Below are 14106 nucleotides of genomic sequence, written 5' to 3' on the forward strand. Positions count from 1 at the left end.
TCCGCCTCTGTCTGACACTGGCCAACTTTGCTTTGTTGTGAAATAATTATGGTGTTTTGCTACAGAAGCATTTCCATATTGTGTGCAAGTTGCTTCTAGCATCACTTATAAACTCAGAATAAGGCATAATTTACTGCCCATCAAGATTGGAATGGTTATGGAAAAAAGAGAAAATATAAACTTGCAAACTTGTCTATGAATTTTGTCGGTTATGATTGTACTTGTATGCCAAAGAATGCTAATTTCAAATCTTTATGTTTTCTCTTTCTGGCTAATTTGAAACTGCTCGGAAGACTCAAGTATCTTAGATGCTGTAGCTGATTGGTAGGATCAGTATAATTACTGAACTTTTAAATTTACCTCTGCATTACCAAGAATTCAGATGGCACTGAATTATTAATCTGAGAGTATATACAAGTACTGAAATATTTTTTTGTGTGAGGGGGAATTATATCTGTTTAATACTTTCTAGTGTATGTTGATTAAGAGATTTTTTGAAATGATTGAATTGCACTTTTTGCTCGTGGGAAATCGCAATTATAGATAAGTTGCAAAGGGAAGAATTTTTGCTTCTTTGAAAACCTTCCTTCTATTTTTAATGGTTGTCTGGTGAATTCATTAGTCTGCAGGATGCCAAGTGGTGTGCAGTAGTTTGCAAAAATAAAAATGCTTTCTGATCTGTACAGTAGCTTTTAAATAGAAGATTAGCAAGAATTTTAATTTTACATTAGTTAAGGGGCAGCTGAGAAGTGAGACTTTTAAACAAGTCACAAATGTCAGCTCCTCATTTTAAAACTTGGCTCTAATTTGAAATTTGTGTAGAAAGTGGGATTTAAACCTTGCTGTTTCTCATATGTCTTTATGAAAAGACTTTTCCTATGGTGTTGGTTAACTATAGTTCATTGGGTTTAACCATCTCTTATATATCTCTGGAATGCTTAATTAGATCCTACACATCTTCCTTCACCTCCAGCCCGAAGTAGCACTGGGTCCTCATCAGTTTCACAACTCCACTCTTTTAGCAATTGCAGTGAGTCATGCTGAACACTTACTGTTTAAAATAGGACTATTACCATTGCACCATGCAGAATTGCTTATGTTCTCCTTTTTGGTAACCAACAGGCATTCATTAACTTAGGAATCCATCCTTTCTATTACGTTATTTTTAGATGTTGATTATCTGCCCCCCTTCCCCCATAATATGTTCTGTTGTTTATTCCCAGCATGTTTTATTCCCCAATCAAATGAGAACATAGAAACAAAAACAAAACTCCTGTTTTGTACAGAACAGAGAAAATGCTTAGAAAGCTTTTATTTGTGCTGCACGCCTTGAATAATTAGTCTGTTTATGAAGTAGCTCTGCTGGTGGGGGTAGGTGGGGGCTTAGAGCAAAAATCCACAGTAAAAGGGAGGAGAGCCTTAAACTGTGTGGATCTGCTTTCCTAATATTGGCCTAGTGAAGGCCTAAAGCTGTCAGACAATTGCTTAGGCTGGTGGTTGCCAAACGTCCCCCAACCCCACAGACGACTTGAAATTGCTAAGGGTCTTGGTGGAGCAGTTAATGGTTTTCCTGACTGTTGTAGCAATTGTAGTGTGCTGTGCTAGATGCTGTAGGATTTTTCATTGCTTTTTCCACACATGCTGTGGACCACCTGTATGAAGCTCATGGACCACAATTTGGGAACCCCTGGCTTAGGTTAGCCTTCTCCAGCCTGGTATTGTTGGACTACAACTCCCATCAGCTCCAGCAAGCATAGCCAATGGTCAGGGGTGGTGGGAGTATTTATTTTATTTATTTCACAAAAATTTTATACCACTTGATTGCAAGAAAAACCCTTAGCGGTTTATGAAAGTAGATAAACTAATCACCCAAAACATCTGGGTGACACCAGGTTGGAAAAAGCTGAATAGGCATCTGTGAGCTTGAACCGACTCCTTGCCGTCTCTCCCCGCCCCCTTGCATCGTCATTTCCTATACCCTTCCAGTTTTGGAGTGCACTGTGGTTGATGTTACAACTGCGCTAGCGTTTCGCTAATCATAGTTAGCACCAAATGACAGTTTGCAAACCAGGTTAGAAGTAGGGTGCTACAAAAGCACTTGTGCAGGCACGATACTAGCCATCATTAGCTCCAAGACTGAAAAGGAGTGGGGAACAGCTCATAAACCGGTGTGGTGCTGTGGATCACCTCTTGAGGGTTAGGCTGGCATCACATCTGTACTAAACTTCTTTGAATAGAAGCCGTAATCGGTTTAAATACTGACTATTGGGGTGGGTTGGCAGGTCTATTCTGCTATTCTAACATGGGTACAATGGATTATTTTACATTAGTGCAGAAGCAATAAAATGTCAGCTTGCAGGTTGGCGGTTTGAATCCCCGCGATGGGATGAGCTCCCGTTGCTCTGTCCCAGCTCCTACCAACCTAGCACTTTGAAAGCACACCAGTGCAAGTATATAAACAGGTACCACTGTGGTGGGAAGGTAAACAGTATTTTCGTGCACTCTGGTTTCCGTCACAGTGTCCTGTTGTGCCAGAAGCGGTTTAGTCATGCTGGCCACACGACCTGGAAAGCTGTCTGTGGACAAACACCGGCTCCCTTGGCCTAAAAGAGAGATGAGCACCGCAATCCAATTGTTGTCTTTGACTGGACCTAACCATAACATCAGAACCAGCTATAAAGGCCTCAGACATACTCTGACATTAGCTCAGGCATACTCCACTCTTTTGTGTTTACTCTTAAAAAGTAAAAAATAAACTGCCTTGTGAAGGCTTGCTTCGCAAAAAGGCAGCGTGGAAACCTTATATTCTCAGAGAAGAAGTCACGTACATCTTCCTACGTAAGGGCTTTCTCCCCCCCCCCCATCCCCTTGTCTGAAAACTGGAAGGCACTTGTGATAAGATCGCCCCCTTATTTCTGTAAACAGCAGGTCAGAGATGGCACAGATTATTATCCATCACAATGTTGCATCTGTCAGCTGTGCGCTCCAGCAAGCCTCTTCCTCCTGGCAACTGCCTTGGGCCCCAGACACAGGATGTTTCACTGCAGGAAGATTCCTGTTCCTCCCTTACCATATGGTATGGTGCTTTAGTGTTGGTCTTATGAGCGTTTCAAGAGACTGAGCTATGTGGATCAGCTGGTTTCTGAATGATCATGTGCAAAATTATTATTATTATTATTATGTTTTCTCAATTTTTTAAAAAATCTGACGTGCAGCATTTACTTTTTAACTGAGAGCTTTGGGTGAACATGGTGTGTAATGGGGAGGGGTGTCTCATGGCTAAGCTTGAATTTAGATGTATATGAGAACTTTTAAAGGTGCATGCTGAGCCACATGTTAAGTGCCATTTGGATTATGAATGACATTGCAGCCTCATGGAATTATTTGGACACGGATTGCATTTTTTCTAAGTTCAGAAGGATTATGTCATCATAATTCAGGTTGCAGATGATTCAGGTAAATCATTGTGTGTTCAAGTTGCAAGAAATGAGATTCCTACTAAGATCTTTCTGGTGGTGAGGAGTTTGAAAGCAGAACAGACTCCCTCGAGGGTGGCGGACTCTCCTTCCTTGGAGGTTTTTAAGCAGAGATTGGATGGCCGCCTGTCATGTATGAGCTAGCTGAGATTCCTGCATTGCAGGGGATTGGACTAGATCAGGGGTCAGCAACATTTTTCAACTGTGGGCCGGTCCACCGTCCCCCAGACCATGTGGGGGGCTGGACTATATTTTGGGGGAAAAATAATGAATGAATTCCTATGCCACACAAATAACCCAGAGATGCATTTTAAATAAAAAGACACATTCTACTCATGTAAAAACACGCTGATTCCTGATTGGGCCTCATCCGGCCCCCGGGCCTTAGGTTGCCTACCCCTGGACTAGATGATGCTCAGGGTCCTTTCTACAATTCTGTGATTCTAAATATAACATGTCCAAGAGAACTAGCTATTCAGCCAGCAGCATGGTTGCCCAGTGCCGTGTGAGCAGCCTCCTGACTCAGCTGCCGCCAACAGACACTTACTGGTAACTCTCATTTGTTGCTCAGCAACTGCTTATTGCTTTCCATCTCACCTCACTAGTCACTGCTTCCTTAAGGTGTGAACCTATTGAGTGGTCTTTGGCGAGGTACTGTCAGCCTCAGGTCCCTAACCCAAGTGATACATACTGCGACAGTAATGATAATACCAATTCATAGAGTAGCATAAATATTATTTAGATGCCGTGTGAGTAAATCTATATAGTTATAGTGGCTGCAGCCCCTATGCACATTTAAATATTATCCAAGGTCAAATCTTATTTTCAAATCCTAATTGTAAGGGAGCTTTTTTATTTTTAAGCTGGCAGGAGAAGGGTGCAAAAAATTTGCAGCAAAGAAGGGGAGAGTCCAGGGGAGAAAAGGAAAAAATGAAGGGGTGCCTGCTGTTATAGTCAGCTCCTGATATCTTAAACACATGTTTTTTCTGTTAAAAAAAATAGCAACATGCAGTGGATTTGGTAAATATGGTCATCCCTTGTAAGTCACTGCTTTTGTCTCTTATTAAATGTTTCCCAGATATGTATTCCTATTTTATTTCAAGTTTTCAGTATATTTACACTAGTCTAGAAAGTTTTTAATAATTAGCTGAAATTCTTAGTATTTTCACAGGAGCCATTTTTTGATGGTAGCCATTAAGCTGCGCCTGAACTAGCTAATTATTGGGATCTCTTCAGGTTGTTACATGAAGTGGAAAGGCACATTTATTGGATTTCAGGACCCTAAAGCACTTATTTCAAGGGCATTTCTGTCATCTTTGGCAGGTTCTCTCCTTGATCCCACTGAAGTGCTATCCATCTAGGCTCTGCCGGATTGTTTTGTAAATGGTTCAGAGCAGTAATACATTTGCCAAGTGGTGCTGTGGCTGTAGATATTTTGGTCAGTGTTTGCTTTGAAATTCAAGGCAGTAAAAGCTGAGTAGCTAATGTGCCAGGTTGCAAAACTTGGCACAGACCCCAAAGTGTAGGTTTTCAAGTCAGTACAGTTTGTTCATTAGCTGGCAAAATACTTTGCCTGATGTGTTCCAGCATAGAGCTGGCATGTATGAACTATTTCTCAAACTAGTTTATTTTATGGTTGTAGCATTGTATTCTGGCATATCATTTACAGCATCAGGTTGGAAACTATTTCTGAAATCCTGCTCAACAACACATTTCCTCAAACTTTCTCCACATTTGGCCTCAGAACAATCCCATTCTGAGTCGCACTGAGACTGATTTTCTGTTATTTACATTATGTTTCCTAGGAAACATGCTTCCTGCCCCATATATTTGGTTAGTATTGTCATCTTACCTTGTCATCTTACCTTGTCATCTTACCTTAAACAAACAAAATATATCTAACCAAATATATCTTACCATATATTTGGTTAGTATTGTCATCTTACCTTGTCATCTTACCTTAAACAAACAAAAGCTAAATATTTGTATGTACTGTATTTAATACAATGTATTTTGTATGTATTTATCTAAACAGACAGGCATCAATATGGTGAGTGTGTGGTTAAATGTGGGAGACTGTCTTTCATGCATCTATCACTGCTATGAGTGTTATATGTAGCAAACAACTGAACCCCAAATGATTCAGTCTTGATCTCTTAATGTGTCTCTATAGTCTGCTTCCTCATGTGTACAGCATGGGGTGTTGGTACTTCTTTCATCTCCCAACCTGGAGATGCCAGATATTGAATTTGGGACCCTTCCACTGATCTATGGCCCTTCACCAAAGTACTTGCATGCTTTTAATATCCTCATAGGGAGAGACCTAAGGAAGGCTAAGGATTGCTCCACATTTCAAAATCAGATTAGGGGAAACTAAGAGTATTTCATAAGAAGGCCTGCCTCTGACTTTTAGAATGATGATTTTAGCCATTTCTTTGTTTCTTTCTGACTTTTGTAGGTGGGGGAGACATTGTCTGAATCATATTTTTACAGCCTTTGTAAAACTGATTTTTACAGCCGTTGAGAACTGATTGCGTTTAATGAAAGGGCTGGTGCTGTGCTGTTTCATTATTTAACAGGTTTTATTTATGTATCTGGTTTTAATTCTATTAATGTTTAATTGTTTTTAATGATAGCTTTCTCTATGTTTTAAGCAATTCTTGATTTTATCTGTAAGCGACCTTGAGTTCCATCAGGGAAAAAGGTGGGGTATGCATAAATATAATGATCATCATCATCATCTTTCACAACTAGGGGACTACTTATAAATTGCCTGTTCTGTCTTTACAGGCTAAAATTGTTTGGGGCTTGGGGAGAGACAGAGACAGGAAATTGGGAGCAAAGTAGCTCTGAGCCTTACAAATCAGAAGCATTAAAACCAGATACAGTTTCACATTTGAAATTTCCAGCTAATGAAAGGGAATCTCTCCGATGTTGCCTCATCTTTGCAGGTTAATGAGCAGTGCCACTCTCTGATGAAACAGGCAGATCATTAATGACCAATAATCAGTGACATTTCTCTTCCTACTGTACCTGTGATGGGGGAATTGGCTTCTTTTTAAACTACTGAATAGAGAATTCTATTCATCTTCCAGGTTTTATATAAAATATTTTTGAAGCAAAAGTTAAGTTGCACCTTGCTTTCCTTAACTGCACTGGGCTGATCCAGAATTATAACATGGGTATGTTTAGACAATGCTTAAAGGCTGGACTTGCCACAATTTTTCCTCCCTTGCTCTGAGCTGAGCACATCCTCTGGGATGGGACAGGAGAGCCATCAATAACATCAGCATTCAAGGAACCATTTCTTTTTGCACTCTGTTGAATCCTACTCACGTGTCTAGGTGCAGGTTCCTGCCCCCTACTTTGTGTTCTGGGTCTCTGCATCATATTGTGTCTTTGGCCTTTATTTTGGTAGTCGGCTTGAAAGTACTCTGGTTCTCTGAACAGGTTGATCCATGTTCATTCTTACAACTAGTGTGGAGTTCAGTTTCCCATCTTGCTCCTGGAAAGGCCTGTTCTCTTAAGCCTTGCCTGTGACACTTCTGAACAGTTGTTATCTGTTGCAGCTTGTGGGGTCCAAAGGAGGAAAGGGCTTGGCTTTACAGAGAGATTGTTGGATCATGTAAAGGCTGCCCTTTAGACAGCGCAAGAATGGTGCTTTAAGAGATTTTCTGCAGAATATAAAATGCCATTTGATGGTTCTGTAGCTGTACTGTTGCACTCAGGTAACAAATACCTTGGAAATATGACTCTGTTGGTGAGTTTGTGAGTTGGCAATGGGCAAGCCAAGCATACATCTGCCGTGAAAAATCACAACCTTTGCTACAGCTTTATTTCTGCCCAAGTGCCTTCTTGTGCTCCATCAGTGTAAATTCTGTGGAGGAGCAATATCTCTGATTTCTGTGCCAGCAGGATCTGGACAGGGTCATCTTGCAGTCTTCACTCATCGCTGATTTTAAGACAGGGAGGGAGGGACTGAGCCAGAAGCCTTTGGTAGATAAAAGTCAGGGCTGGGGGAGCAGCTGCTTGTCCATCACTGCCTTCTGGGTATGTCCTGCTGAAAATAATATGAATTTGACTTTGCCTGCAGTGTACTTCTAGCTAATCAGAAGCATGGTTTACATATAGGACACTCAGGGAATTGCCTAACAGCCTGCTAATTAAATACTCGCTCCATCCATTGATTTTGTTTTCCCAAGAGCTGCCTTGTGCCATCTGTCTAAGGGGGCAGTCTGAGGTCCTGTATCCTTCCCTTAATTATTCATGCAGGTCTGTTCGGAAGCAGCTGGCAGTTCGGATGCAGCTGGAGAAAAGGTGCCTTGCAGATCTGACTTTTGAGCCTCTCCTGACCTGGCCATGAGGTGATGGTGGCAAGAATCCTGGTCCTGTAGTCTTCATGCATTTTTTTTTTCATTACAAAGCCTTTGGCCTGGAATTCTAATTTAGCCCTTTTATTACTTTTCCATTCTCTTTAAATTGGTTGCTGCTGGAATTCCAGTTTGTACACAATGCATCAGTAGTGTGGGAAACAATTCAGAGAGGTTTTTTTTTCATGTTTTGTGTATGTGTGGTGAGGCTATTTTTGTGTCTTTCTGGTGGCTGGTCTCGGGAACATTGGTTGCTATAGTAATATTAATAATAACATCACTTAGCATTGTGAAATACCCATTTGAATGTTTGAGATGAGGTTAAATTTAAGATTGGTTTATCATTCCTGGTTTCAAATATAGTCCTGAGGCGTGCACACCCCCACACACCCCCACACACAAAAAAACCCTTTGGTTTTTCAAAGTGACGTTTCCTGTAATTGCTGGGTCTGAAAGGGCAAGCTAGAACAGTATTTCCATGACACAGTAGGTTCTCCCTGTTTCCTTAAATGGCATGTTTTAAAATGGTGTTCACTTCCTCAGGATAGTTAAAACATGAACTTAACACCTGGGAAATTAGGAATATCAAATTAGTTAGCATTGGTTATTTTCTGAAATGTTTTTTGAAGTCTTATTCAAAATGCCAGGATGTGCTTGGCAGGGCACAGATCCACTAATGTAACCTTACTCCAAGTTCAGTGGATTAGCCCACACATGAAAACTCATAAGCAAACAAAACTCAGAGGATGGGGAGGAGGATATAGATCTCTGTGGTATTTATCCACTTACTTTGAATGGTAAAAAATGACATGCTCATCCTGTTGTTTTCACTTGCAAATCCTCAGTGGACATGCCAGTAGGCTAACCTCCCCCTCCCACCTTACAATGTGTGTGTATGAGCCAATTTCTGACATACTACTTCAAACAAATTACTCCCTTAGCTGTTCTACATATATGATCACAGTGAAGCAGAAGAAACTAGTCACTGCTTCCCTCTGTTTTCCTTAGTAGGTATTCTAACAAAACGGACAATTCTATGTATTGCATAGCAAGCTTCCAGCTCAAGGTGACTTTCGAAGGAATCCAGTTTATATATAAACCATTTAACAGTGACTTTGCTCTCGGCTACTTCTAAATTTATCTGTACTCCTGCCCAAAGGCATTAACCATGAATGCAGGTGCGAATGTTTAGAGGTGTGTAGGACCCAAATGAGCATATTGAACTGAGTAATATACTTCTAGTTGAATCAAAAGTGTGCCCCCCCTTCCAAACCAGTAAGAGGAGGAGGGTCTCCCTCTTCCCTGCCTCCCCCTCTCCACATGGAACCAATTTGTCTGCACTACAGAAATCCTTCCTTTTTCAGCAAAATAATAATAATCAGCATTTTCTCTTTTGTGCAGGTGATGTTGTGGATATCTATCAGCGAGAGTTCCTGGCGTTAAGAGACCGCTTGCATGCTGCAGAACAGGAGAGCCTCAAGCGATCGAAGGAGCTGAACCTAGTCCTGGATGAGATAAAGCGAGCCATCTCTGAGAAGCAGGCCCTGAGGGATATAAACCGGACGTGGAGCAGCTTATCTGGTAAATCTGGCTTTAACAAGGATGAGCTCATGATACACTGAAGCTGCAGAGAAGAAGCTTCTCCACAGAAGTGTGTGCATTCACACAGATCACCAGATAGACAGGCATGCCTTTCCACAGGGAGCAGGTCATTTGGATGTTTTGTTGAGCATATAAAGACTGAAAATAATATTGGTAGGTCGGGTGTGAGTGGCATTAAGACATTTCCCTTCACCTATATCACATCCTCACTATGTATGTGATGTGAATATGATGAAAAAAAGGTTGGAAATCCAGTGAAAACATAGTCATCTTCAACTTGCCAGTTACTGTCACATGGTATGTGAAATCTCTGTGAAAGTTATACTTCTATGCGCTTAAACTTTGGCAACCGAGTTACTTGTCTCCGCCTGCTTATGAGTCTGGTCCCTTATGAATTGCCGCAAATATCATTCCTCGCACCCACTTGCGCAGTTGTGTTTTCAAATGGCCAGACTGCCTGCTTCTTTCTTTTGCAATTATCCTAGCTTCCCATAGGCCAAGGATGGGGAACCTGAGACTCTCCAAGTATGTTGAATTACAGTTCCCACCTTCCCTGACCATTGGCTGTGGTAGCTGGAGGAGAAGCCTGACAACATCTGGAGAGCCAAAGGTTCATCATTCCTGCTTTGGGCAGCCTTGTAAATGTTGCTTCCTTCTGCAGTGAAAGCCCATTCTTTCCTTCATAGGCTACACTGGTAGCAGAGGCAGCCTGCAGAAGATGGCCTTCAGTGCTCCCTAGTGGTGATTGAATAAGCACTTAAGAGGGGCAGAATGTTGATTCCCCCCCCCTTTTCATTATTTATAAAAAATCATGAATTTAATCAAGATGGATGTATAGTATAAATACCATTTTTAAAATAAAAGTTTCAATACAGTTGCTTTTAAACAACACTTTACTACCCTGAACAAAGTGATTTTTTAATGACTTGTTGGAACTCCTGATCGCTAGTGTGTTCAGTCTCCACAAATAGCACAGATTTAGTACATAGTAAAGGGGCAAAATTAGGTCCTTGAGATTTGGTAAAAGCACAATAATACCAGGTGCAAATTTAGGCCTTTTTGCCAAAGGTTTGTTTTAAGTTTTATTCTTCTCTCAAATGACTTGGGTGAGTGCTTATCTGTCTTGAGCCTTAAATAATTCCTGCTAAACTTAATGGGATTATAGGGTACAAGTGAAAAAAATTGGACTGATTAACCCAAGTTAAGTGATCATCTCAGCTGGCCAGATGGTGCTATGAAGTGGGTATGCCTTCAAGATTAACAGTCTCCCTCCTTCCTCATTATAACATTGGGGAAAATGTCAGAACATTCGTCTTTTCTTTTCTCAAACAGATGAAACAAAACTGAAACTCTGGAATATCACTAACAAGAATGTGTTGCATCTCCCCACCATCTTCCATCATTTGCCTCATTTGCTGTCCAAGGAGAACAGCCTGCAGCCGGCTGTGCATGTTGGACAGGGACGCACCGGAGGTAAGTGGATGCCGTGGGTTTCTTGTTGCTCTTTAGGCCACTTCCCTTCCAACTCTTCCCCCATGCCTACCCTGTCCCAGACCTAACGGAATTATCAAATGACAAGCTAAGGATGCATAAGATTTATATGTTAACGGCTGCTGCCATACCTAGGCCACTTCCTGTGGTAGCCATTTTTGAGAAGCCAGCCGGTTGTGTGGCCAGCTTCTGATACAGTTGAGATGGTGCTTCCATGGAAAATAGCTTCCCTATACCTGCCAAGGGCATGTGTGGACATGAACTTCCCGTCCTTCTCTTTCTGTTTCTGTGCACAAGGCAGCAGAGACAGAAGGAAGCTCCTGGAAATGGTCTGGCAGGCAGTTTGCTTTGCTAGAGTCTCTCCTTTCAGTTATGTGAACTGTTCCTTCTGCACTTATCTCATTATACACCACTTTGTGGCACAGATGGGCAAGATGACCTGCCCAGGCTGAGCACGAGTGCTGTGTACTTTCCATTCAGAAACTGTCTCAGGGGTATATTGCCTGTGCTATATTATTTTAAGAGACAATGCTTTACTGCATAAAGGAGGGATCCCCACACTGCACCTTCAGGTACCCCTGCTGGTGTCTGCAAAGCCCCTTCAATTTTCAAAATGTTTTTAATTTAGTTGTTTCATTTTAGGATGAGGTTGTTTGATCTGGAGTTACCTTTCTTTTGGAAGGAGGGGAATGCCTGCCTTTATGTTGTTGTTGTTTTGACGTTTATGTATGTGCATCACCAGGTTTTCTTCTGTGAAATGGGTATTTTATGGTACCCACAACAGTTTCTTAGATTTGCAAGTGTGCACACTGGCCTAAAAAGATTGTGGGGTCCCAGGTATAGAGTGTCTTTTGGGGATCTAGCTAAGCCTTTGTTAGAACAAACCCAATCCTCCAGAAGGTAAAGTACTTAAGTTAAATCTCTACTTTTGATCCCCCCAAGTCTTGTTCTAGCAATGTAGGGCAGATTCTGCTTCCTCAGTCAAAAGCAATATGGTGTACAAGGACTCTCTGCCAGCTTACAATCCCAGGACAGCCATGGTGGCCACTGCTACACATCCATCTACATTTCGTTTGAGGGTATTAGTTCATTCTCCAGCAGAAGCAGCTACTGGGTGGTGCAGAACTGCTTTGCTAGCTTTCTGGAATGTGGGTCACTGTTGCTTACCAGGAGTGGGAGGGAGAAGGTGGCTGGGAGGTTGGTTTGGTGCAAACATAGTGGCAGGATTGCCATATTTGGCCCACTGGTGCATTTGCACTATGCCCATCTTCCTGCTGTCTTGCCCTTGACCTGCCATGAAGCTCTTGATGTCCTTCTTGACAAGCCACCTTCATTATCCAGAATATATGGAGAACTTTGCCAAAAACAAGTAGAAAAGGAAATTGTGCTCCTTTGAGATGTGAAGTATGACGTGAGAAACTGTGGTGTTTTTTTTAGCAAGCTAAATTAACTATATTTTTGTTCTGCTCATTTACAGTATCGATAGTGATGGGGATCCCTAGTGTCAAGCGGGAGGTGCATTCCTATCTTACAGATACCCTAAACTCTCTGATCTCAGAGCTCAACCAGCAGGAAAAGGAAGACTCTGTCATTGTTGTCATGATTGCGGAGGTAAAGTTATCACCTCACCTCCGAATCCAGCTTTGATAACTCCGTATCCCTTTATTGTCCATCTGACAGGGACTTGATGCTGATCCAGGAGCCTGCATGTAGTCATGAAACAGCAGGATGTCTCTCTCCACATGGCTGCGGGCCAACTTCTCCTTTGGCACAGGGAGATAAGTCTAACCTCAGGCTGCTGTCCGACAAGGATCATCGGGCACATCCCGCCAATGGGGCCCAGCGGGCTGTTTCCAGTGTGAAACAATGCTTGGATGCACTCAGCTGTAGAGGGTCAATATGTTAGCAGAAGGCTGCATGGTTGTTGCCAAGAAGGCACTTGTGTATGTCCCTTTAATTTAAATTGCACTCGGCTTGTTGACCTTTGCTCCAGCAGAATGCTAGGCAGCTGTTCTAAAAAAGGGGCCTGGTACAAAATTGCCTTCAGGGTGTTCTTTCAGGATCCTGGGCATTTGCTGCCACCCCCTGCTAGAGATCCCAAAAAGAACCTTAACTGAAAAAAATGCCTATGCATTTTGCTGTACTAAATGCCTCACATCATAACCAGCTTCTGGATTTGAGAGTTAGGATGACCTTTGCACATTAATCCGCTGTGGCCACTTTTTGTCTCAGGGTTTGTGTGTGTGTGTTTTTTTTCATGTAGCAGTCCCATTGGGATTATTTGTCTCAAGCTTGAAACAAATTAGTTTTTCTTGCTTTCCAGAAATCCTTTCTGCAAAAATAGCCTTCAGTAGCAAATTATTTCGAAGAGAACAGCAGCCCTTAATGACCCCTTTACTGATTCCTTTTTTCAGCATTTATTGATGGTATTTTTGTATGTGGAATTCCTTCCCACTTTGCAATTAAGCAGAAGAAAATGGCTGCACTTGAGGAGCAAATGGCTTCTTATTCTAAAACGGGAGATACTTTGCTTAGCAGAAAGGAGAACTCAGGGCTGCTTCACATCAGGCCCAGTACAGAATATACTCCAGCAAATGGCGAAGCTCTGGAGCCCAGGAGGAGGCACTGCTGATGTTGTTGCCACCATACCTTATGTGGCTCAGCTATGTGGCAACAGGAACAGTGCAGGGCAAATACAGTAGTGCCCCGCAAGACGAATGCCTCGCAAGACGAAAAACTCGCTAGACGAAAGGGTTTTCCGTTTTTGCGTTGCTTCGCTAGACGAATTTCCCTATGGGCTTGCTTCGCAAGACGAAAACGTCTTGCGCTTTTTTTAAAAAGCCGCTTGAAGAGGCGCAGTTGCGACGGACCATGCTTCGCAAGACGAAAAACATCGCAAGACGAAAAGACTCGTGGAACAAATTCTTTTCGTCTTGCGCGGCACCACTGTACACTAAATGGAGTGCCAGATCTGTGCAGCATGCTTTAACTCACTGACTGCTGCAGACATAGGCAGGCAGTCTACCCTCAAGCTACTAAGTTGTCCACGGTGGGGGAGGGGCAGCCACCAGTAGGGGACCACTGAGACCATCTTGCCCAAATTTCCCCCCAAGACTGGAAGTTGGGCCTGCTTCACATATTTTTTTTCCTTTACACTTAAGTTGATC

General features: G+C 42.2%; 1 protein-coding gene across 1 annotated transcript in view; it reads left to right on the top strand.

Moving 5' to 3' along the window:
- Positions 1–14106, top strand: part of MGAT4B (alpha-1,3-mannosyl-glycoprotein 4-beta-N-acetylglucosaminyltransferase B) — a 75555-nt gene that overhangs the window by 34637 nt on the left and 26812 nt on the right. The window contains exons 2-4 of the mRNA XM_081180760.1: positions 9248–9427; positions 10781–10921; positions 12417–12550. Of these exons, the coding sequence (XP_081036886.1) occupies positions 9248–9427; positions 10781–10921; positions 12417–12550 (455 nt within the window). The remainder of the gene's footprint in view (positions 1–9247; positions 9428–10780; positions 10922–12416; positions 12551–14106) is intronic.

Source organism: Podarcis bocagei (assembly GCF_964188305.1).
Source record: "Podarcis bocagei genome assembly, chromosome: 2".
NCBI classification, from domain to species: Eukaryota; Metazoa; Chordata; class Lepidosauria; order Squamata; family Lacertidae; genus Podarcis; species Podarcis bocagei.